The 26,923-nt window shown below is 39.6% G+C and overlaps 1 protein-coding gene across 2 annotated transcripts in view; it reads right to left on the bottom strand.

Annotated features, from left to right (window-relative positions):
• LOC139757573 (nephrin-like) overlaps nucleotides 1–26,923 on the bottom strand; it is a 943,851-nt gene that overhangs the window by 18,352 nt on the left and 898,576 nt on the right. For both annotated transcript variants that reach the window (XM_071678177.1, XM_071678178.1), the window contains exons 17-20: nucleotides 24,398–24,579; nucleotides 2,728–2,892; nucleotides 2,395–2,502; nucleotides 2,162–2,306 (exon numbers count right to left, since the gene is read on the bottom strand). In XM_071678177.1, coding sequence (XP_071534278.1) covers nucleotides 2,162–2,306; nucleotides 2,395–2,502; nucleotides 2,728–2,892; nucleotides 24,398–24,579 — 600 coding nt within the window. The remainder of the gene's footprint in view (nucleotides 1–2,161; nucleotides 2,307–2,394; nucleotides 2,503–2,727; nucleotides 2,893–24,397; nucleotides 24,580–26,923) is intronic.

The raw sequence follows: 26,923 nt of genomic DNA, 5'->3' as shown, positions 1-26,923 counted from the left end.
AAATGCTACATACAAATCCATTTGCTTTTCTAGGTATTTCTCACATACATTATTCAAAGCAAACACCTGATCCACACATCCTCTACCACTTCTGAAACCACACTGCTCTTCCCCAATCTGATGCTCTGTACATGCCTTCACCCTCTCAAACAATACCCTCCCATATAATTTACCAGGAATACTCAACAAACTTATACCTCTGTAATTTGAGCACTCACTCTTATCCCCTTTGCCTTTGTACAATGGCACTATGCACGCATTCCGCCAATCCTCAGGCACCTCACCATGAGTCATACATACATTAAATAACCTTACCAACCAGTCAACAATACAGTCACCCCCTTTTTTAATAAATTCCACTGCAATACCATCCAAACCTGCTGCCTTGCCGGCTTTCATCTTCCGCAAAGCTTTCACTACCTCTTCTCTGTTTACCAAATCATTTTCCCTAACCCTCTCACTTTGCACACCACCTCGACAAAAACACCCTATATCTGCCACTCTATCATCAAACACATTCAACAAACCTTCAAAATACTCACTCCATCTCCTTCTCACATCACCACTACTTGTTATCACCTCCCCATTTGCGCCCTTCACTGAAGTTCCCATTTGCTCCCTTGTCTTACGCACTTTATTTACCTCCTTCCAGAACATCTTTTTATTCTCCCTAAAATTTAATGATACTCTCTCACCCCAACTCTCATTTGCCCTTTGTTTCACCTCTTGCACCTTTCTCTTGACCTCCTGTCTCTTTCTTTTATACATCTCCCACTCAATTGCATTTTTTCCCTGCAAAAATCGTCCAAATGCCTCTCTCTTCTCTTTCACTAATACTCTTACTTCTTCATCCCACCACTCACTACCCTTTCTAATTAACCCACCTCCCACTCTTCTCATGCCACAAGCATCTTTTGCGCAATCCATCACTGATTCCCTAAATACATCCCATTCCTCCCCCACTCCCCTTGCTTCCATTGTTCTCACCTTTTTCCATTCTGTACTCAGTCTCTCCTGGTACTTCCTCACACAGGTCTCCTTCTCAAGCTCACTTACTCTCACCACCCTCTTCACCCCAACATTCACTCTTCTTTTCTGAAAACCCATACAAATCTTCACCTTAGCCTCCACAAGATAATGATCAGACATCCCTCCAGTTGCACCTCTCAGCACATTAACATCCAAAAGTCTCTCTTTCGCACGCCTGTCAATTAACACGTAATCCAATAACGCTCTCTGGCCATCTCTCCTACTTACATAAGTATACTTATGTATATCTCGCTTTTTAAACCAGGTATTCCCAATCATCAGTCCTTTTTCAGCACATAAATCTACAAGCTCTTCACCATTTCCATTTACAACACTGAACACCCCATGTATACCAATTATTCCCTCAACTGCCACATTACTCACCTTTGCATTCAAATCACCCATCACTATAACCCGGTATCGTGCATCAAAACCACTAACACACTCATTCAGCTGCTCCCAAAACACTTGCCTCTCTTGATCTTTCTTCTCATGCCCAGGTGCATATGCACCAATAATCACCCACCTCTCTCCATCAACATTCAGTTTTACCCATATTAATCGAGAATTTACTTTCTTACACTCTATCACATACTCCCACAACTCCTGTTTCAGGAGTATTGCTACTCCTTCCCTTGCTCTTGTCCTCTCACTATATATATATATATATATATATATATATATATATATATATATATATATATATATATATATATATATATATATATATATATATATATATATATATATATATATATATATATATATATATATATATATATACATAGTGTCTAGTCCACATCAAAGACCAAATGTACTATGCCAAGGTCGCTACTGAGTAATAAGTATGACAATAATCGCATCTTATGGTGGCAAAGATTCAGGTGACGCCGGTATATAATGATATTCGTTAGATTGACCGTTAGTGAGGTGTTTATTAAGTAATGATGTTGAGAATCTAGCTAGCCTCTCTACTTACTGAGCCACGAAATACCGACAGCTTCTGTGGTGCTTGTTAGGTTACGACGTTGAAAGTCCAGCTGGCTCTGGTAATTACTAAGAATCATAGCGAAATCTGGTGAGGTTCCTGTTAAGCTATGGCGTTGGAAGTTCAGCTGTCCCTGATACTCACTGAGCATGGTGATGACGACAGCTGGTGAAGTGTAGTGTGAGCGGCCTTGCTCGCTGTAGGCCTGGATGGTAAAGTAATACTCGGCCCCAGAGGTTAATCCCTCGATGATAACGGAAGACGCGTTGATGCCACGCACGTCCACAAACTAAGGGAAGAGAGAGAGCAGTGAATTTTCTTCAGTGGACTATAGATTATATAGCAGTGGTAGCATAATGAGTGGTTCTACTGCTTACCTCATAGTCTGAAGAGCCAGCTGCTTGGTATCTGACAGTGAAGCCAAGCACTTCACTGTCATTGTTCGTCCAAGATAAGGAGACGGTGTTGGCCGTCACCGTACTCACCTACAAACAGTTCCCAAGGAAAAAGCAGAATGAATCAGTTGCAGTATATTACATATCCTTATATTGTTTTGATGAACTCTGTGCACTCTATAGTCTTACATCAGAAGAATTTCTTAGAATCTCTAGAATCCTTTTCACGTCAACATCTCTATCAAAGATTGCTGTGTCTCTTTCTAAACAAACGTTGGAAAAGGATAAGAAAATTTAGCACAGTAGCTGCCTCACATGTAGATGAGTTGGCACTGTTGGCGGCACTGGAGGGCCGAGGGTGTAATTAGTGGTAAGAGAGCCCAGGGAGTTGAAAGCGGTGCAGGCGTACTGGATGTAGTCCTTAGCGCTCACCTTCCGTATTTCCAGCACTGAAGACCACTCCAGCAGACCATCCACAAGCTGATGATGAAAGTGCGATAGTTGGTGGATCATTTTCATTTTCAGAAAACGTTTGTTTAAGTCCCGCATAAAAGATAACTACCAAGTTATAGAACGTTTTGTGATTTCGTAGGTAGAAAACCAGAGGACTGGCCACAAACAAAGGACGGTGATTAACAGCCAAGTCTTAGAATGGCTGGAATACTCTTGACACTAAATAAACTTTCCAGTATATTAGCTACACCGATAATTGACTTTCCTGTAAGATATCGAAGTTTGTTGATAACACGTACAGGAAATAAAACTACAACGAAAACTGAACATTTATTTATCTAGATCTATATATATATATATATATATATATATATATATATATATATATATATATATATATATATATATATATATATTTTTTTTTTATACTTTGTCGCTGTCTCCCGCGTTTGCGAGGTAGCGCAAGGAAACAGACGAAAGAAATGGCCCAACCCCCCCTATACACATGTACATACATACGTCCACACACGCAAATATACATACCTACACAGCCCTCCATGGCCCACCCCAGACGCTCCACATGCCCCGATTCAATCCACCGACAGCACGTCAACCCCGGTATACCACATCGCTCCAATTCACTCTATTCCTTGCCCTCCTTTCACCCTCCTGCATGTTCAGGCCCCGATCACACAAAATCTTTTTCACTCCATCTTTCCACCTCCAATTTGGTCTCCCTCTTCTCGTTCCCTCCACCTCCGACACATATATCCTCTTGGTCAATCTTTCCTCACTCATTCTCTCCATGTGGCCAAACCACTTCAAAACACCCTCTTCTGCTCTCTCAACCACGCTCTTTTTATTTCCACACATCTCTCTTACCCTTACGTTACTCACTCGATCAAACCACCTCACACCACACATTGTCCTCAAACATCTCATTTCCAGCACATCCATCCTCCTGCGCACAACTCTATCCATAGCCCACGCCTCGCAACCATACAACATTGTTGGAACCACTATTCCTTCAAACATACCCATTTTTGCTTTCCGAGATAATGTTCTCGACTTCCACACATTCATCAAGGCCCCCAGAATTTTCGCCCCCTCCCCCACCCTATGATCCACTTCCGCTTCCATGGTTCCATCCGCTGCCAGATCCACTCCCAGATATCTAAAACACTTCACTTCCTCCAGTTTTTCTCCATTCAAACTCACCTCCCAATTGACTTCACCCTCAACCCTACTGTACCTAATAACCTTGCTCTTATTCACATTTACTCTTAACTTTCTTCTTTCACACACTTTACCAAACTCAGTCACCAGCTTCTGCAGTTTCTCACATGAATCAGCCACCAGCGCTGTATCATCAGCGAACAACAACTGACTCACTTCCCAAGCTCTCTCATCCCCAACAGACTTCATACTTGCCCCTCTTTCCAAAACTCTTGCATTTACCTCCCTAACAACCCCATCCATAAACAAATTAAACAACCATGGAGACACCACACACACCCCTGCCGCAAACCTACATTCACTGAGAACCAATCACTTTCCTCTCTTCCTACACGTACACATGCCTTACATCCTCGATAAAAACTTTTCACTGCTTCTAACAACTTTCCTCCCACACCAAATATTCTTAATACCTTCCACAGAGCATCTCTATCAACTCTATCATATGCCTTCTCCAGATCCATAAATGCTACATACAAATCCATTTGCTTTTCTAAGTATTTCTCACATACATTCTTCAAAGCAAACACCTGATCCACACATCCTCTACCACTTCTGAAACCACACTGCTCTTCCCCAATCTGATGCTCTGTACATGCCTTCACCCTCTCAATCAATACCCTCCCATATAATTTACCAGGAATACTCAACAAACTTATACCTCTGTAATTTGAGCACTCACTCTTATCCCCTTTGCCTTTGTACAATGGCACTATGCACGCATTCCGCCAATCCTCAGGCACCTCACCATGAGTCATACATACATTAAATAACCTTACCAACCAGTCAACAATACAGTCACCCCCTTTTTTAATAAATTCCACTGCAATACCATCCAAACCTGCTGCCTTGCCGACTTTCATCTTCCGCAAAGCTTTCACTACCTCTTCTCTGTTTACCAAATCATTTTCCCTAACCCTCTCACTTTGCACACCACCTCGACCAAAACACCCTATATCTGCCACTCTATCATCAAACACATTCAACAAACCTTCAAAATACTCACTCCATCTCCTTCCCACATCACCACTACTTGTTATCACCTCCCCATTTGCGCCCTTCACTGAAGTTCCCATTTGCTCCCTTGTCTTACGCACTTTATTTACCTCCTTCCAGAACATCTTTTTATTCTCCCTAAAATTTAATGATACTCTCTCACCCCAACTCTCATTTGCCCTTTGTTTCACCTCTTGCACCTTTCTCTTGACCTCCTGTCTCTTTCTTTTATACATCTCCCACTCAATTGCATTTTTTCCCTGCAAAAATCGTCCAAATGCCTCTCTCTTCTCTTTCACTAATACTCTTACTTCTTCATCCCACCACTCACTACCCTTTCTAATCAACCCACCTCCCACTCTTCTCATGCCACAAGCATCTTTTGCGCAATCCATCACTGATTCCCTAAATACATCCCATTCCTCCCCCACTCCCCTTGCTCCCATTGTTCTCACCTTTTTCCATTCTGTACTCAGTCTCTCCTGGTACTTCCTCACACAGGTCTCCTTCTCAAGCTCACTTACTCTCACCACCCTCTTCACCCCAACATTCACTCTTCTTTTCTGAAAACCCATACAAATCTTCACCTTAGCCTCCACAAGATAATGATCAGACATCCCTCCAGTTGCACCTCTCAGCACATTAACATCCAAAAGTCTCTCTTTCGCACGCCTGTCAATTAACACGTAATCCAATAACGCTCTCTGGCCATCTCTCCTACTTACATAAGTATACTTATGTATATCTCGCTTTTTAAACCAGGTATTCCCAATCATCAGTCCTTTTTCAGCACATAAATCTACAAGCTCTTCACCATTTCCATTTACAACACTGAACACCCCATGTATACCAATTATTCCCTCAACTGCCACATTACTCACCTTTGCATTCAAATCACCCATCACTATAACCCGGTCTCGTGCATCAAAACCACTAACACACTCATTCAGCTGCTCCCAAAACACTTGCCTCTCTTGATCTTTCTTCTCATGCCCAGGTGCATATGCACCAATAATCACCCACCTCTCTCCATCAACTTTCAGTTTTATCCATATTAATCGAGAATTTACTTTCTTACACTCTATCACATACTCCCACAACTCCTGTTTCAGGAGTATTGCTACTCCTTCCCTTGCTCTTGTCCTCTCACTAACCCCTGACTTTACTCCCTAGACATTCTCAAACCACTCTTCCCCTTTACCCTTGAGCTTCGTTTCACTCAGAGCCAAAACATCCAGGTTCCTTTCCTCAAACATACTACCTATCTCTCCTTTTTTCACATCTTGGTTACATCCACACACATTTAGGCACCCCACTCTGAGCCTTCGAGGAGGATGAGCACTCCCCGCGTGACTCCTTCTTCTGTTTCCCATTTTAGAAAGTTAATACAAGGAGGGGAGGATTTCTGGCTCCCCGCTCCCGTCCCCTCTAGTCGCTTTCTACGACACGCGAGGAATACGTGGGAAGTATTCTTTCACCCCTATCCCCAGGGATAATATACATATATATATACATATACACATACACACACATACACATACTTACGCACATATACACACACACACACATACATATATATACATATGAAAAATGTAAGAAACAATTTAGAAAACTGAAACTTCTAGCTTGAAATGAATGAAAAAAATGAATGTCACATAATGGTTCAACCTCTGGCTATGGAAAAAAGGAAATGTATAATTTATTTACACAAACGTCAATAGCAGTTCTCATCAATTTAACCACTGTATCAATAAGCTTCAATGTCTAAGCTACATTTTTTCTCCAATTTCACTATTTTCCTTCACATTTTCAATTGTCTGAAGGTTCTACTTCATATATATATATATATATATATATATATATATATATATATATATATATATATATATATATATATATATATATATATATTTTTTTTTTTTTTTTTTTTTCATACTATTCGCCATTTCCCGCGATAGCGAGGTAGCGTTAAGAACAGAGGACTGGGCCTTTGAGGGAATATCCTCACCTGGCCCCCTTCTCTGTTCCTTCTTTTGGAAAGTTAAAAAAAAAAAAAAAAAACGAGAGGGGAGGATTTCCAGCCCCCCGCTCCCTTCCCTTTTAGTCGCCTTCTACGACACGCAGGGAATACGTGGGAAGTATTCTTTCTCCCCTATCCCCAGGGATACATACATACATATATACATACATATATATATATATATATATATATATATATATATATATATATATATATATATATATATATATATATATATATATATATATGTATATATATATATATATATATGTTTGGTTCTCAGTGAATGTAGGTTTGCGGCAAGGGTGTGTGATGTCTCCATGGTTGTTTAATTTGTTTATGGATGGGCTTGTTAGGGAGGTGAATGCGAGAGTTTTGGAAAGAGGGGCAAGTATGAAGTCTGTTGGGGATGAGAGAGCTTGGGAAGTGAGTCAGTTGTTGTTCGCTGATGATACAGCGCTGGTGGCTGATTCATGTGAGAAACTGCAGAAGCTAGTGACTGAGTTTGGTAAAGTGTGTGAAAGACGAAAGTTGAGAGTAAATGTGGATAAGAGCAAGGTTATTAGGTACAGTAGGGTTGAGGTTCAAGTCAATTGGGAGGTAAGTTTGAATGGAGAAAAACTGGTGGAAGTAAAGTGTTTTAGATATCTGGGAGTGGATCTGGCAGCGGATGGAACCATGGAAGCGGAAGTGGATCATAGGGTGGGGGAGAGGGCGAAAATCCTGGGAGCGTTGAAGAATGTTTGGAAGTCGAGAACATTATCTCGGAAAGCAAAAATGGGTATGTTTGAAGGAATAGTGGTTCCAACAATGTTGTATGGTTGCGAGGCGTGGGCTATGGATAGAGTTGTGCGCAGGAGGATGGATGTGCTGGAAATGAGATGTTTGAGGACAATGTGTGGTGTGAGGTGGTTTGATCGAGTAAGTAACGTAAGGGTAAGAGAGATGTGTGGAAATAAAAAGAGCGTGGTTGAGAGAGCAGAAGAGGGTGTTTTGAAATGGTTTGGGCACATGGAGAGAATGAGTGAGGAAAGATTGACCAAGAGGATATATGTGTCGGAGGTGGAGGGAACGAGGAGAAGTGGGAGACCAAATTGGAGGTGGATAGATGGAGTGAAAAAGATTTTGTGTGATCGGGGCCTGAACATGCAGGAGGGTGAAAGGAGGGCAAGGAATAGAGTGAATTGGATCGATGTGGTATACCGGGGTTGACTTGCTGTCAGTGGATTGAATCAGGGCATGTGAATCGTCTGGGGTAAACCATGGAAAGCTGTGTAGGTATGTATATTTGCGTGTGTGGACGTATGTATATACATGTGTATGGGGGTGGGTTTTGCCATTTCTTTCGTCTGTTTCCTTGCGCTACCTCGCAAACGCGGGAGACAGCGACAAAGCAAAAAAAAAAGAAATAAAAAAAAAAAAATATATATATATATATATATATATATATATATATATATATATATATATATATATATATCTTTTCTTTTAAACTATTTGCCATTTTCCGCGTTAGCGAGGTAGCGTTAAGAACAGAGGACTGGGCCTTTTTTGGAATATCCTCACCTGGCCCCCTCTGTTCCTTCTTTTGGAAAATTAACAAAAAAAAAAAAAAAACGAGAGGGGAGGATTTCCAGCCCCCCGCTCCCTCCCCATTTAGTCGCCTTCTACGACACGCAGGGAATACGTGGGAAGTATTCTTAATCCCCTATCCCCAGGGATAATATATATGTATATATATATATATATATATATATATATATATATATATATATATATATATATATATATATATCATATAACATACAAAGCTCCAACAGCCAGGATCGAACCTGGGACCCCTTGTGCAAGAGGCAGGCATGCTAACCGCTAGGTTAAGGGATGTATAATAGGAAACAACTATTCGAAATACTAAGTACTCGAATACCCTTCGTCTTACAATGTTGAGCAACGGGGTCTATCGATTGTTTCCGAACAGAACACATAGCCAGCTGATAGCGTTTTACCGAACCTGACTGTACAACGCGGAGTTATATGAATACGAATAAAGTGTATATGAACGCGCACCTTCATAGAACATACAAAGCTCCAACAGCCAGGATCGAACCTGGGACCCCTTGTGCAAGAGGCAGGCATGCTAACCGCTAGGCTAAGGGACTGTATAATAGGAAACAACTATTCGAAATACTAAGTACTCGAATACCCTTCGTCTCACAATGGTGAGCAACGGGGTCTATCGGTTGTTTCCGAACAAGAGGTCCCAGGTTCGATCTTGGCTGTTGGAGCTTTGTATGTTCTATGAAGGTGCACGTTCATATACATTTTATTCGTATATATATATATATATATATATATATATATATATATATATATATATATATATATATATATATATATATATTTTTTTTTTTTTTTTTTTTTTTTTCATACTATTTGCCATTTCCCGCGTTAGCGAGGTAGCGTTAAGAACAGAGAACTGGGCCTTAGAGGGAATATCCTCACCTGACCCCCTTCTCTGTTGCTTCTTTTGGAAAATTAAAAAAAAAAAAAAAAAAAATAGAAAGGGGAGGATTTCCAGCCACCCGCTCCCTCCCCTTTTAGTCGCCTTCTACAACACGCAGGGAATACGTGGGAAGTATTCTTTCTTCCCTATCCCCAGGGATATATATATTTTCTTCTTTTAAACTATCCGCCATTTCCCGCATTAGCGAGGTAGCGTTAAGAACAGAGGACTGGGCCTTTGTGGAATATCCTCATATATACAGGGGATATGGGGATAGGGGAGAAAGAATACTTCCCACGTATTCCCAGCGTGTCGTAGAAGGCGACTAAAAGGGGAGGGAGCGGGGGGCTGGAAATCCTCCCCTCTCGTTTTTTTTTAATTTTCCAAAAGAAGTAACAGAGAATTGGGCCAGGTGAGGGTATTCCCTCAGAGGCCCAGTCCTCTGTTCTTAACGTCACCTCGCTAATGCGGGAAATGGCGAATAGTTTGAAAGAAAAAGATATATATATATATATATGTATAAATAAGCAAAGAAATCATTTTATTGAGTTAAGCCCAAACCTCCCATTCACAGGAAAAATTTTTTAGTTCTCCTTTTTAAGGATAACTTTACTTTACTTCCCATGTGGCTTAAATCCTTTAATGTAAATGTTGCCTACAGCAACAATGACACTGCAAGGAATATCTTAATCACGAATTCACCAGAAAATCATCCTGGATGCATCTATAAAGTGCCAGTTGGAAATTGTGATAAATTTTATTTTGGGCACACTGGTAAGAATCTTTCTGTTAGACTTAAACAACATAGATATATTATAAGAACGGGACAAGATTCAAATGCCTTCTTTAATCAGGTTAAAAACTATGATCTTTGTCTTGCCATCTCAGTTATTAACTGTAACGCTATTATCACGGGAAATATCATTGAATCTTCTATTATTGAATACACAAAGATATATGATCTTAATATTACTGATGGTCTATACAAATTAGATAACTTTATTTTTGATAAAATTTGTAAAATGATAAGTTTATAAACGCACCTTGTCTGTCTTGGATAATCGTATGTTTGCCAAATGGCGTCCTAGCTTCGTCTCTTCGATGTACATCAAATGGCCTTTATATTTTTCTCTTGTGTCTCCCTTGATGATGTGACTAATACACGAAAGTGCACTTAGGAACTTATCGTGTTTCATTTTTCCCGTGGACTCATAATAATATCTTGATCACGCACAGAATTGTAATCCTTTCCAATACATATATATATATACATATATAAGTATATACATATATATATATATATATATATATATATATATATATATATATATATATATATATATATATATATAAATATATATATACATATACATATATATATATATATATATATATATATATATATATATATATATATATATATATATATATATATATATATATATATATATATATATATATATATATATATATACATATATATGCATATATATATATATATATATATATATATATATATATATATATATATATATATATATATATATATATATATATATATATATATATATATATATATATACATATATATATATACATATATATATATATATATATATATATATATATATATATATATATATATATATATATATATATATATATATATATATATATATATATATATATATATATATATATATATATATATATATATATATATATATATATATATATATATATATACATATATATATATATATATATATATATATATATATATATATATATATATATATATATATATATATATGGACGTGTATGTATATGAAAGTGTATGTGGGTGGGTTGGGTCATTCTCTCGCCTGTTGCCTTGCGCTACTTCGGTAACGCGGGAGACAGCGACAAAGCAAAAGAAATAAGTATTAATACATACATATATATATATATATATATATATATATATATATATATATATATATATATATATAGTTTGGATGCAAGAGACCGGGTTATAGTGATGGGTGATCTGAATGCAAAGGTGAGTAATGTGGCAGTTGAGGGAATAATTGGTATACTTGGGGTGTTCAGTGTTGTAAATGGAAATGGTGAAGAGCTTGTAGGTTTATGTGCTGGAAAAGGACTGGTGATTGGGAATACCTGGGTTAGAAAGAGAGGTATACATAATTACCCGTATATAAGTAGGAGAGTTGGCCAGAGAGCGTTAATGGATTACTTGTTAATTGATAGGAGCGCGATAGAGAGACTTTTGGATGTCAATGTGCTTAGGGGTGCAGCTGGAGGGATGTCTGATCATTATCTTCTGGAGGCGAAGGTGAGAATTTGTAGAAGTTTTCAGAAATGAATAGATAACGTTGGTGTGAAGAGAGTGGTGAGAGTAAGTGAGCTTGGGAAGGAGACTTGTGTGAGGAAGTACCATGAGAGACTGAGTACAGAATGGAAAAAGGTGAGAACAAAGGACGTAAGGGGAGTTGGGGAGGAAGGGGATGTATTTAGGAAAGCAGTTTTTGGAAAAGAAGAGATAATGTTGGGGTGAAGAGAGTGGTGAGAGTAAGTTAGCTTGGGAAGGAGATTTGTGTGAGGAAGTACCATGAGACACTGAGTACAGAATGGAAAAGGGTAAGAACAAAGGACGTAAGGGGAGTGGGCGAGGAATGGGATGTATTTAGGAAAGCAGTGATGGCTTGCACAAAAATAGCTTATGGCATGAGAAGCGTGATGGGCAGATTAGAAAGGGTAGTGAGTTGCGGGTTGAGAGTTAAATTGTTAGTGAAAGAGAAGAGGGAGGCATTTGGACGATTTTTGCAGGGAAATGATGCAAATGACTGAAAGATTTATGAAAGTAAGAGGCAGGAGGTAAAGAGAAAGGTGCAAGAGGTGAAAAAGAGGGTAAATGAGAGTTTGGGTGAGGGAGTATTATTAAAATTTTGGGGAGAATAAAAAGATGTTTTGGAATAAGGTATATAGAGTGCGTAAGACAAGGGAACAAATGGGGCTAAAGGGGAGGTGATAACAAGTAGTGGTAATGTGAAAAGGAGATGGAGTGAGTATTTTGAAGGTTTGTTGAATGTGTTTGATGATAGAGTGGCAGATATAGAGTGTTTTGGTCGACATGTTGTGCAGAGTGAGAGGGTTAGGGAGAATGATTTGGTAAACATATAATAGGTAGTAAAAGCTTGCGGAAGATGAAAGCCGGCAAGGCGACGGGTTGGGATGGTATTGCAGTGGAATTTATTAAAAAAAGGGGGTGACGGTATTGTTGACTGGTTGGAAAGGTTATTTAACGTATGTATAACTCACGGGGAGGTGCCTGATGATTGGCGGAATGCTTGCATAGTGCCATTGTACACAGGCAAAGGGGATAAAAGTGAGTGCTCAAATTACACAGGTATAAGTTTGTTGAGTATTCCTGGGAAATTATATGGGAAGGTAGTGATTGATAGGGTGAAGGCATGTATAGAGCATCAGACTGGGGAAGAACAGTGTGGTTTCAGAAGTGGTAGAGGATGTGTGGATCTGGTAATTGCTTTGAAGAAAATATGTGAGAAATACATAGAAAAGCAAATGAATTTGTGTTCAGCATAAATGGATCTGAAAAGGCATATGATAGAGTTGATAGAGATGCTCTGTGGAAGGTATTAATTGTATTTGGTGTGGGAGGCAAGTCGTTAGAAGCAGTGAAAAGTTTTTATCGAGGATATAAGGCATGTGTACGTTTAGGAAGAAAGGAGAGTGATTGGTTCACCGTGAAAGTTGGTTTGCGGCAGGGCTGGGTGATGTCTCCATGCTTGTTTAATTTGTTTATGGATGGGGTTGTTTGGGAGGTTAATGCAAGAGTTTTAGAAAGAGGTGCAAGTATGCAGTCAGTTGTGGATGAAAGAGCTTGGGAAGTAAGTCAGTTGTTGTTCGCTGATGATACAGCGCTGGTGGCTTATTTAGGTGAGAACCTGCATAAGCTGGTGACTGAGTTTGGTAAAGTGTGTGAAGGAAGAAAGCTGAGAGGAAATATTAATAAGAGCAAGGTTATTAGGTGTAGTAGGGATGAGGGACAAGTCAACTGAGAGGTAAGTTTGAAAGGAGAAAAACTGGAGGAAGTAAAGTGTTTTAGATATCTGGGAGTGGATTCGGCAGCGGATGGAACCATGGAAGCGGAAGTGAATCTTAGGGTGGGGGAGGGGGCGAAAGTTCTGGAGCGTTGAAGAATGTGTGGAAGTCAAGAACATTGTCTCGGAAAGCAAAATTGGGTATGTTTGAAGGAATAGTGGTTCCAGCAATGTTATATGGTTGCGAGGCGTAGGTTATAGATAGAGTTGTGCGGAGGAGGGTGGATGTACAGGAAATGAGATGTCTGAGGACAATATGGGGTTTGCGGTGGTTTGATCGAGCAAGTAATGAAAGGGTAAGAGACATGTGTGGTAATAAAAAGAGTGTGGTTGAGAGAGCAGAAGAGGGTGTTTTGAAATGGTTTGTTCACATCGAGAGAATGAGTGAAGAAAGATTGATAAAGAGGATATATGTGTCAGAGGTGGAGGGAACTAGGAGAAGTGGGAGACCATATTGGAGGTGGAAAGATGGAGTGAAAAAGATTTTTAGTGATCGGGGCCTGAATATGCAGGATTTGAAAGGCTTGCAAGGAATAGAGAGAATTGGAACGATGTGGTATACCGGGGTCGACGTGCTGTCAATGGATTGAACCAGGGCATGTAAAGCGTCTGGGGTAAACCATGGAAAGTTCTGTGGGGCCATGATGTGGAAAAGGAGCTGTGCATTATTACATGACAGCTAGAGACTAGGTGTGAACGAATGGAGCCTTTGTTGTCTTTTCCTAGCGCTACCTCGCACACATGAGGGGGGAGGGGGATGGTATTCCATGTGTGGCGAGGTGGCGATGGGAATGAATAAAGGCAGGCAGTGTGAATTGTGTGCATGGGTATATATGTATGTGTCTCTGTGTGTATATATATGTGTACATTGAGATGTATGGATGTGTATGTTTGCGTGTGTGGACGTGTGTGCATATACATGTGTATGGGGTTGGGTTGGGCCATTTCTTTCTTCTGTTTCCTTGCGCTACCTCGCAAATGCGGGAGACAGCGACAAAGCAAAATGAATAAACAAATAATAGATATATATCTATATCTATCTATATATATATATATATATATATATATATATATATATATATATATATATATATATATATATATATTTTTTTTTTTTTTTTTTTTATACTTTGTCGCTGTCTCCCGCGTTTGCGAGGTAGCGCAAGGAAACAGACGAAAGAAATGGCCCAACCCCCCCCCCCATACACATGTATATACATACGTCCACACACGCAAATATACATACCTACACAGCTTTCCATGGTTTACCCCAGACGCTTCACATGCCTTGATTCAATCCACTGACAGCACGTCAACCCCGGTATACCACATCGCTCTAAATCACTCTATTCCTTGCCCTCCTTTCACCCTCCTGCATGTTGAGGCCCCGATCACACAAAATCTTTTTCACTCCATCTTTCCACCTCCAATTTGGTCTCCCTCTTCTCCTCGTTCCCTCCACCTCCGACACATATATCCTCTTGGTCAATCTTTCCTCACTCATTTTCTCCATGTGCCCAAACCACTTCAAAACACCCTCTTCTGCTCTCTCAACCACGCTCTTTTTATTTCCACACATCTCTCTTACCCTTACGTTACTCACTCGATCAAACCACCTCACACCACACATTGTCCTCAAACATCTCATTTCCAGCACATCCATCCTCCTGCGCACAACTCTATCCATAGCCCACGCCTCGCAACCATACAACATTGTTGGAACCACTATTCCTTCAAACATACCCATTTTTGCTTTCCGAGATAATGTTCTCGACTTCCACACATTCTTCAAGGCCCCCAGAATTTTCGCCCCCTCCCCCACCCTATGATCCACTTCCGCTTCCATTGTTCCATCCGCTGCCAGATCCACTCCCAGATATCTAACACACTTCACTTCCTCCAGTTTTTCTCCATTCAAACTCACCTCCCAATTGACTTGACCCTCAACCCTACTGTACCTAATAACCTTGCTCTTATTCACATTTACTCTTAACTTTCTTCTTCCACACACTTTACCAAACTCAGTCACCAGCTTCTGCAGTTTCTCACATGAATCAGCCACCAGCGCTGTATCATCAGCGAACAACAACTGACTCACTTCCCAAGCTCTCTCATCCCCAACAGACTTCATACTTGCCCCTCTTTCCAAAACTCTTGCATTTACCTCCCTAACAACCCCATCCATAAACAAATTAAACAACCATGGAGACATCACACACCCCTGCCGCATATATACATATATATATATATATATATATATATATATATATATATATATATATATATATATATATATATATATATATATATATATATATATATATATATATATATATATATATATATATATATATATATATATATATATATATATATATATATATATATATATATATATATATATATATATATATATATATATATATATATATATATATATATGTTGTGTCTTTCACTTAGCATACCACCCCAACACAAACACTCTACATCTGCCATTATATCGTCAAACACATTTTAAAGTCCCTCAGATTACTTACTACATCTTTTCCTCTCTTCATCATTACCTGTTATCACTTCCACTTTTCTCCCCCTTCACCATTTCTCATTTTTCCTCTTGGCTTTCACACAGTTTAGCTTCTTCCATAATATCTTATTCTCCTTATGTTTACCGATGCTTGCTCACCCAAGCTCACATTTGCTGTTTCTCAACCATGTACCTTCCTCTTGACCCCCTACTGCTTTCTCTAATTCATCCTCCAATAATTTGCTCTCCTTCCTCATAATTGCTGCCCAAATGCCTCTCTTTTCTCTTTCACTAGCAATTTTTTTTGTTCATCCCACCTCTCATTACTGTTTCTAAACTGCCCACCTCCCACCTTATGGATGCCACTTGCATATCTTGCACTACTTACGTAAATACTTCCCATTTCTCACCCACTATCCTTTTGCCATTCTACGCTCGGTCTTTCCTGGTATTTCTTCACACAAAGCTCTTTTCCAAACTCATCTGTTCACACCACTCTCCTCACCAATATTGTTTTCTTTTCCAAAAACCTATACAAATCTTCACCCTCTCCTCCACAAGATTGTGATCAGATATCCCACCAGCTGCCCCTCTCAGTACATTTACAGGTAAAAGTCTGTCTCTCTCGTGCCTATCAATTAATATATAATCCAGTAATGCCCACTTACTCGTGCACATGAGGGGGGAGGGGTTTGTTATTTCGTGTGCTGCCGGGTGGCGGTGGGAGTGAGTAAGGGCAGACGGTGTGAATTGTGTGCATGTGTATGTATGTATGTGTCTGTGTGTGTGGGTATATGTGTGTACGTTGAGATGCATGGGTGTGTGTATGTGTGTGTGTGGACGTGTATGTGTGTGCATTTGTATGTGGGTGGATTGGGCCATTCTTTCGTCTGTTTCCTTGCGCTGCCTCGCTGGTGCGGGAGACGGCGACAAAGCAAAATAAGTAAGATATATATATATATATATATATATATATATATATATATATATATATATATATATATATATATATATATATATATATATATATATATATATATATATATATATTATCCCTGGGGATAGGGGAGAAAGAATACTTCCCACGTATTCCCTGCGTGTCGTAGAAGGCGACTAAAAGGGAAGGGAGCGGGAGGCTGGAAATCTTCCCCTCTCATTTTTTTTTTAATTTTCAAAAGGAAGGAGCAGAGAAGGGGGCCGGGTGAGGATGTTTCCTCAGAGGCCCAGTCCTCTGTTCTTAACGCTACCTCGCTGAGGCGGGAAATGGCGAATAGTATGAAAGAAAAAAGAAATATGTATATATATATATATATATATATATATATATATATATATATATATATATGTATGCGTTGAGATGTATAGGTATGTATATTTGCGCGTGTGGACGTGTATGTATATACATGTGTATGTGAGTGGGTTGGGCCATTCTTTCGTCTGTTTCCTTGCGCTACCTCGCTAACGCGGGAGACAGCGACAAAGCAAAATAAGATAAAAATGAATAACCTATTTATCATTACACTTTGTCGCTATCTCCCGCGTTAGCGAGGTAGCGCAAGGAAACGGACGAAGGAATGGCCCAACCCACACACATATACATACCTATACATTTCAATGTATACATACATATACATACTCAGACATATACATAAATACGCGATTACATATTCATACATGCTGCCTTTATTCACTCCGGTCGCCACCCCAACACACACGAGGCAGCGTCATGTGTAATGCACCGAAACCACAGTTCCCTTTCCACATCCAGGCCCCACAAAACTTTCGATGGTTTACCCTAGACGCTTCGCATGCACTGCTTCAATCTATTACAGCACGTCGACCCCGGTATAAAACTTCGTTCCAATTCACTCTATTCCTTGCAAGCCTTTCATCCTCCTGTATGTGCAGGCCCCGATCACTCAAAATCTTTATCGCTCTATCCTTCCACCTCCAAATTGGTCCACCGCTTCTCTTCGTTCCCTCCACCTCTGACACATATATCCTCTTTGTCAATCTTTCTTCACTCATTCTCTCCATGTGACCAAACCATTTGAATACACCCTCGTCTGCTCTCTCAGCCACACTCTTTTTACTACCACACATCTCTCTTACCCTTTCATTATATACTCGATCAAACCACCTATCACCATATAATGTCCTCAAACATCTCATTTCCAGCAAATCCATCCTCCTTCGTAACCATATAACATTGTTGGAACCACTATTCTTTCAAATATACCCATTTTTGCTCTCCTAGATAACGTTCTCGCCTTCCACACATTCATCAACGCTTCAAGAACCTTCGCTCCTTCCCCCATCCTGTGACTCACTTCCACTTCCATGGTTCTATCCGCTTCTAAATTCACTACCAGATGTCTAAAACACTTTACTTCCTTCTGTTTTTCTCCATTCAAACTTACCTCTCAATCAGCTTATGCTTCAACTCTACTGAACCTAATATCCTTGCTCTTATTCACATTTACTCTCAGCTTTCTTCTCTCACACAGTTCACCAAATTCAATCACCAGCTTCTGCAGTTTCTCACCCGAATCAGCCACCAGCGCTGTATTATCAACGAAGAACAACTGACTCACTTCCCAGGCCCTCCCATCGACATCAGTCTACATACTTGCCCCTCTCTCGAAAACTCTTGCACGCACCTCCGTAACAACCCCAAATAAACAAATTAAACAGCCATGGAGACATTCACTCTGCCGCGAACCGACATTCACTGGGAACTTTTGTTTCTTCCTACTCGTACATATGCCTTAATCGTCGATAAAAACTTTTCTCTTAATACCTTCCACAGAGCATCTCTATCAACTCTATCATGTGCCTTCTCCAGATCCATAAATGCTACATACAAATCCATTTGTTTTTCTAAGTATTTCTCACATACATTCCTCAAAGCAAACACCTGATCCACACATCCTCTACCACTTCTGAAACCACACTGCTCTTCCCAATCTGATGCTCTGTACATGCCTTCACCTTCTCAATCAATACCCTCCCATATAATTTTCCCGGAATACTCAACAAACTTATACCTCTGTAATTTGAACACTCACCTTTATCCCCTTTGCCTTTGTACAATGGCACTATGCATGCATTCCCCCAATTCTCAGGCACCTCACCATTAACCATACATACATTGAATATCCTCACCAACCAGTCAACAGCATAGTCACCCTGTTTTTTGATAAATTTCACTGCAATACCATCCAAGGAAAGGACAAACTTATGCACACTACGGCCACATTGTGGTTAAAAGGCTGTGACATAAAAACATCTAATTTTTCTGCCAAAAACTCAACCTCAACCCTGTGTGAGAATTTATTGCGGCTCCGAAAGTGTGACAAATACGTCTGTGGAAGGACAAATGTTTGTACACAACGGGTCGGATTCGAACCCTCGTTATGGCATTCAGCCACCTCGGCCACAAGACGTTTACGAGACAAACACGAATATCACTGGTTTTGCTGAAACTCTTCTCGAAGCTTTCAGCGTCTCCAAGGCCGTTGACGGCGTGGCATGTCTTTACTTCCTAGACTTCCTTCCTTTGGTTTCATTGCTTCTGTTTTTCTCTTATGCAGAGTTGCAGCTGTGGCTATTTCATCGCAGTACCCGTAAAGAGAGCAAGATCCCCTCCCCATCTTATCGATAGTAGTGTTCCCCAGTGTTCTGTTTTGTCACCTAGTCCCTTCTCTCAATACATGCTCTTCTCTCTTGTACTTATAACACTAGTCTTATGCTGATGATTTCTCCTTTACATCTTGTGTCTCTCTTTTCCTCTCCTCTTCCATTCAATACTTGTTCTCTCTCGTTCTGATCAGATTTCCTCTCTTAATCGGACTTTTGCAGCTTTTCGGAGTGGGGAAGCAGTGATCGTAAATTTGATAGTGCCAAAACGCAATTTCTCTCTACATATTCTAAGAGTCATTCGTTCCCCCTTGTTCAATTTCAAAACGCCACAATTCACTCCTGTTTATACATCGTTGAATTGGGATGTTGGTTATAAGCTTGAAATCCACTTTGTCTAGGGAACACAAGCTACTAAGCATTACAGTCTACTTCCCAAAAGCTAGAAGTCCTGTAAAGGTGCCGTGGTTATTTTTCTTTCGAGCAGCTGTTTTGTCTCTACACATCTGGAGTGGCTTATCTTCAACCTCTCTTAACTAGAGCAGAATCAAAAGCCAGCTGTTTCATTAATTCACCTGGCATCACCTCTCTTCAACATTCCCTTTCCATACGCCGCGATTTTGCTACTCTTTCTGTCCTATAGCTATCATTTTGATCACGGTTCTGGTGAATTTCTGCATATGTCCCCACCTCCAAAGTCTGGACGTACGGCACACGTTTGGCTGCTGATTGTCAGAATTTCCCTATGTAGTCCGAGTCACTCGAGGATTAGCTGTTATGATGTCTACTTCCCTCGCACAGAAAAGCTGCAGACTTCTCTACCTTTTTTTTTGCAATGTTAGCTGAGACGGCACGGGCAGCTAAGGCCCTTATCAAGGCCATCCCATTAGCAATGTATATATCAATTTATTATTTATATTTTGCTTTGTCGCTGTCTCCGGCGTTTGCGAGGTAGCGCAAGGAAACAGACGAAAGAAATGGCCCAACCCACCCCCATACACATGTATATACATACACGTCCACACACGCAAATATACATACCTATACATCTCAATGTACACATATATATACACACACAGACACATAGATATATACACATGCACACAATTCACACTGTCTGCCTTTATTCATTTCAATCGCCACCTCGCCACGCATGGAATACCATCCCCCTCCCCCCTCATGTGTGCGGGCGGGGTAGCGCTAGGAAAAGACAACAAAGGCCCCATTCGTTCACACTCAGTCTCTAGCTGTCATGTAATAATGCACCGAAACCACAGCTCCCTTTCCACATCCAGGCCCCACAGAACTTTCCATAGTTTACCCCAGACGCCATTCTTTCGTCTGTTTCCTTGCGCTACCTCGCTAACGCGGGAGACAGCGACAAAGCAAATGAATAAAAAAAAAAAATATATATATATATATATATATATATATATATATATATATATATATTTCATTATTTTGGAAAAAAAAAACGAGAGGGGAGGATTTCCAGCACTCCGTTCCCTCCCCTTTTAGTCGCCTTCTACGACACGCGGTGAATATTTGGAAAATATTCTTTCTCCCTTATCCCCAGGGATAATATAAAGAATTTGTAAACAATTCACCTTCTTGCCCACATAATAAGTTTATGTTACGCTCGTTGTCTGTATATGACAATCACATGATTTCCAAATGGCGTCTTAGCTATGTCTCTTCGTTGTATATCTACTGACTGTTATACTTCTTTCTTGTGTTTCCCCTAATGATGTAATTATTAGACAAAAGTGCACTTGGGAAGGATCATAATTTTTCGCGTGATCAAGTATATTCCTATGAGCACGGGAAAAATGAAACACGATAAGTTCCCAAGTGCTCTTTCATCTAATAATCTCATCATCAGGGGAGACACTAGAGAGAAATATAACAATCAGTTGACATACAACGAAGAGACGTAGCTAGGACACCATTGGGAAAACATGCGACTTTCCAATAAAGACAACGAGCGCATCATAAACTTATGTGGACAAGAAGGAGAATTGTTTACAAATCTTATCAAAAATAAAGTCATCCATAGACCATCACTAATATTAAGATCATAATTGTTTGTGTATTTAATATTAGAAGATTCAATGATATTTCTCGTGGTAATAGAGTTAGAGTTAATAACTGAGATGACATTACTTCAGTAAATACAATGATCATAGTCTTTAACTTGATTTACCAAGGCATTTGATTTTTGTCCCGTTCTTATACTATATTTATGTTGCTTAAATCTAACAGAAAGATCCTTACCAGTCTGCCCAAGATAGAACTTATCACAATTTCTACAGGAAAATTTTCTGGTGAATTCCTGGTTAAGATATTCTTTATGGTATTATTGCTGCTAAGGGCAACATTTACACTAAAGGATTTAAGCAACATAGTAAGTAAAGTAAAGTCATTATCAAAAGGGAGAACTAAAAAATTATTGGTGTCAATGGGAGGTTTGGGCACATCTCTATCAAATGATTTCTGTGCTAACTTAAGGGATTTATCAATGAAAGATCTAGGGTACTTTAACTCAGATCCAATAGAATATATATTCTCAAACTCAACATCAATATACTCTGGATTGAAAATACGTAATGCCCCAAGGAACATAGATTGAAATGATAATTTTTCTCTGTCATGTTGAGATGAGTAGTAATGGATAGATGAGCATACATTGGTAGGTTTTCTGTATATGCTAAACTTTAACTTGTTTCCTTACCTATCGATCATGTAATCTAAAAATGGTGGCATACTATTATTTTCATTTTCTACAGTAAATTGATGGAAGGTACTAAATTGTTAAGTAAGGGGAGAAATATTTGTAAATTTTCATTTGTTGGCCAAACACAAAGAACATCATCTACATACCTAAACCAAATTGCGCTAGAAGGTAAGATATCCTTTAGTAATTTTTTTTCAAAAGATTCCATATAAAGATTACTTAGTACAGGTGAAAGAGAGTTACTAATTGCCGCACCAAATTTTTGAGCATAATAGTCTCCATTGAATTGAAATACAGTCTTTTATACACAATTTTATCAGTTCAATGAAAACAGAATTTAATAAAGGTAAACGAATATCATCCAAGACACCAATTAGATATTTTATATTTTTAAATATCTTATATGCTCGACCCTGGGCGGCCATTGAATGCGTCACGGTCAGGCCTACAAACATCCTCGGAGCACTGATTATTTGTCTCCTCTTCACCCGTGATGGCCTTTGGCTGGGGCTTGTTTTGCCTGTGCCATGTCGCCTAGTATGAAAATCAAAGACTACCCACCTCCGTGTGGTGTTCGTGTCCTCACATTACTGGGTAAGAAAAACAACAAATAGTAGAGAGTGATCTAACTTCTTACCTCCAAACACCAGAACACCACAGGAATATAATTTTTTTTCCATAATACACCACTGAGACCCCACACTTTGCCAAATTCCAGTGGCAGCAATCCATAATAATTGATTTTCCCCACAAGAGCTGCGAGCACAACTTGCTACCACTTGCAAGTACTATCTCCTCTCAGTGACCATATTTTATGTTCTCTCCAGCGACGAATCCCCTGACTGTGGATTCAAGTGGGCCGAAGCAACAGTTTGGAGAAAGTGCTTGTTTGTGTATGGATATGTAAATGAAATCTCTATAGTTTTCATATAGGTAGGAATACTTAGATATTTTCCTGTTGCTTGCAAGGGTTCGCAAAATTAGAATAAGTAGACGATTCGGTATGAAAAATGAATATAAATCGTACAACCGAAGAGAAATATAATGCGGTATCTTGAACTCATAATCAAAAAATTACAGATAACTGCTGAGGAAACCTGAAGCTCTGGCAACTACCAGGTGCACAAAGAAAAAGGAACCATAAAGCAGACAGAATGATAATGCTGATGATGATGAAAATACCAATAACGATGATTCAATATAGAACTTAAACCTGATAAATATATCAGTATCAAGTCGATAATGCACATATACTCCATTTTCTAGAACTGCAATTGTCTTATTATTCGCTGTCGGGAAAAGTAAGAGATATTTGATCAAAAACTTATCTGGTTCTTTCCCTCCGTAGATCAAAGTTATGAAAAACTATAATAGAGTCTGAGAAGATAATACATATTTATATGCCAATAAATTATAATAGCTATTTTTATAATAACAAAATAGAATGGCGTGCAACTGTGCTTAATGGATAAAACAATATATTGAAAATTGGAAGAATGAAAATAACACTTTCTGTAAAGGGAATATAATAAACAATTTCAAACCTCAAAAACAATATTTTTAAAGACATATGTAGAGAACAGGTTGCTTCCCTTACAAAAGTTTGGCTGCAGGTGACTGATAAGATATCTCTCCCAAAGTCTCACATTAGTATGGATATCAAGGTATTCCTCAACACACAATATATGTACTTCCTGAAGGCCCAATGGAATTAGGGACGGAGTAAGTGTTAAAAGATAGATAGAAAAACATTTACCTGTGGGAGTCGAACGAAGTACTTGTGGCTGTTTAGCAGTACTCGATCGTCGTTAATGGTCCACCTGAAGGTCGGTGCTGGAGCTGCTACAACGCGACAGTCCAGTCGTGCTCCGCTACCTTCAGCCGCCCACCATCTACCAACCATCTCCTCCTCCGAGTAGACGGGTGGCGTAGGAGACTCTGAGAGAAACGTGACCCATGTCACTATAACGAGGGGAGAAGCTGAACCTAACTCACACAGTGACGAACAGCGTGGGGTCTTTTAGTCAACAAAGGTACTGTATATAGCAATATGGGAGTTGATGATTTGATTAAACATCGGAAGTGATCAAAGAATTTATCTGTGGCAGAAACCGAAAAATTTTGTTTTACTAAACTAGTTCTGTTGCATGATGCATACGTAAACTGATAAGCTTTTTCTTTTGTTTTAACAAGTTTACATCCAACAGTCTCCAAAAGTATACTTATACATATTCTTTATACAGGATCGCCTCTTCCCGCATTAGCGAAGTAGCATTAGGAAACAGTCGAAGAAAAGGCACATTCGCTCACATACACATACATATACAAACACGCACACACACGTTCTCTCTCTCTCTCTCTCTCTCTCTCTCTCTCTCTCTCTCTCTCTCTCTCTCTCTCTCTCTCTCTCTCTCTCTCTCTCTCTCTCTCTATCTATCTATCTCTCTCTCTTTTTCACCCGCCGTCATCCATTACCAATGCTACCCCGTCCCACAGGAAACAGCATAAAAGCATGAAAGAAAAGAAAGAAATGATAGCATATACATTTTCTTCTTCCCCACACCTGATTACCGCTCCCTGCATCAGCAAGGTAGCGCCAGGAAGCAGAAGAAAGGCCACATCAACCCACATTCATTCTCTAGCTGCCATTGTGTAATGCGCCGAAGCAACAGACTTTTCCATGTTTTACCCTGGACGTGTTACATGCCCTGGTTCAGTCCGCTGACAGCACGTTGACCCCAGTATATCACATCGTTCCAATTCACTCAATTTCGTGCAAACCTTTCATCCTCCTGCATGTTCAGGCCCCAATCATTCGAAATCTTTTTCATTCAATCCTTCTACCTCCGGTGCGGTCTCCTTGTTCTCTACGTTTCCTCCGCTTCTGACAAAAATATATCCTCTTTGTCAACCTTTCTTCATTCATGCTCTCCATATGTCCAAACCATTTCAACACTCTTCTTCTCTCTCAATCACACTTTTTTTGACCACATCTTTCTCTTACCCTTTCATTACGGATTCGATCAAACCACCTCACACCAAATATTGTTCGCAAACATTTCCAACACCTCCATCATCCTCCCCACAGTCTTATCCATAGTCTATGGCTCGTACAGAGCCTGTCCTTTAACCATGCTAAACGTCATAACGTCATAACTTCCTCCTTTCATACACTTTTCCAAACTCAATCACTAGCTTTTGCAGTTTCTCATTCGAATCTTCCACTAGTGTTGTATCATCACGAAACAAAAACTTTCTCAGGCCCTCTCGTCCCCATATAACCTCATACTCGCCCCTCTCTCCAAGACTTGCATTTACCTGCTTCACCACGCCATCCATGAACAAATTAAACAATCATCGCCACAATACACACCGCTACCGTAGACCAACCTTCATTTGGAACTTTTCACTCGCCTCTCTATCTACTCGTATACATGCTTTACACCTTAAATAAATTCTTTTCACTGCTTCTAGCAGCTTTCCTCCTACACAATATATTCTTAAGACCTTCTACAAGGCATCTCGATCAACCCTATATATGCTTTCTACAGATACATAAATGCCACTTATAAATCCATTGATATCTCTAGTTTCTCGCACATATTACTGAAAAAAAGATCTATACATCCTCTACCACTTTTGAAACCACACTGCTTCTCACGGGTCTGACGCTCTGTACATGCCTTCACCCTCTCAATCAATACCCTCCCATATATAGTGACACTATTAATACATTCCACCAATATTCAGGTACCTCTCCATGATCCATAAATACATTCAAGATCCCAACTCACCAATCAACAAGATAATCACCCCCTTCCTTTATAAATTCAACTGCAATACCATCCACTCCAACCGCTTCGCCATAATTCATTTTACGTTCGGCTTTCACCACCTCTTCTCTCTTCACTAAATCCCTTCCATGGCTTTCTCATTGCATGCCACCCCAACGCGAATGCCCTATTTCTGCCACCTATCGTCAACACATTCAACAGTCCTTTAAAATACTCACTTCATAGCCTCACTTCATTACTACCTATTACCACTCCTTCTGCCATCAGCGATGTTTCTAAGTATTTTCTTGTCTTTAGCACATTATTCAAGTCCTTCCAGCTCCTATCTATTCTCATTTTCAGGCTCTGCTCTTTCCTCTTCACCTCCTTTCACATTCTCTTATGCATCCTCCGATCATTTTCACTACCTCTCTCTTTTATCATTCAAAAGCAACTTCTTCATCCACCACTCACTATTCTTCCTAATCTGCATATCTTTTCGCTTGCCA

Source organism: Panulirus ornatus, chromosome 27 (assembly GCF_036320965.1).
Source record: "Panulirus ornatus isolate Po-2019 chromosome 27, ASM3632096v1, whole genome shotgun sequence".
NCBI classification, from domain to species: Eukaryota; Metazoa; Arthropoda; class Malacostraca; order Decapoda; family Palinuridae; genus Panulirus; species Panulirus ornatus.
The sequence above is the reverse complement of the archived record's forward strand: the minus strand, read 5'-3'. Positions and strand labels throughout refer to the sequence as shown.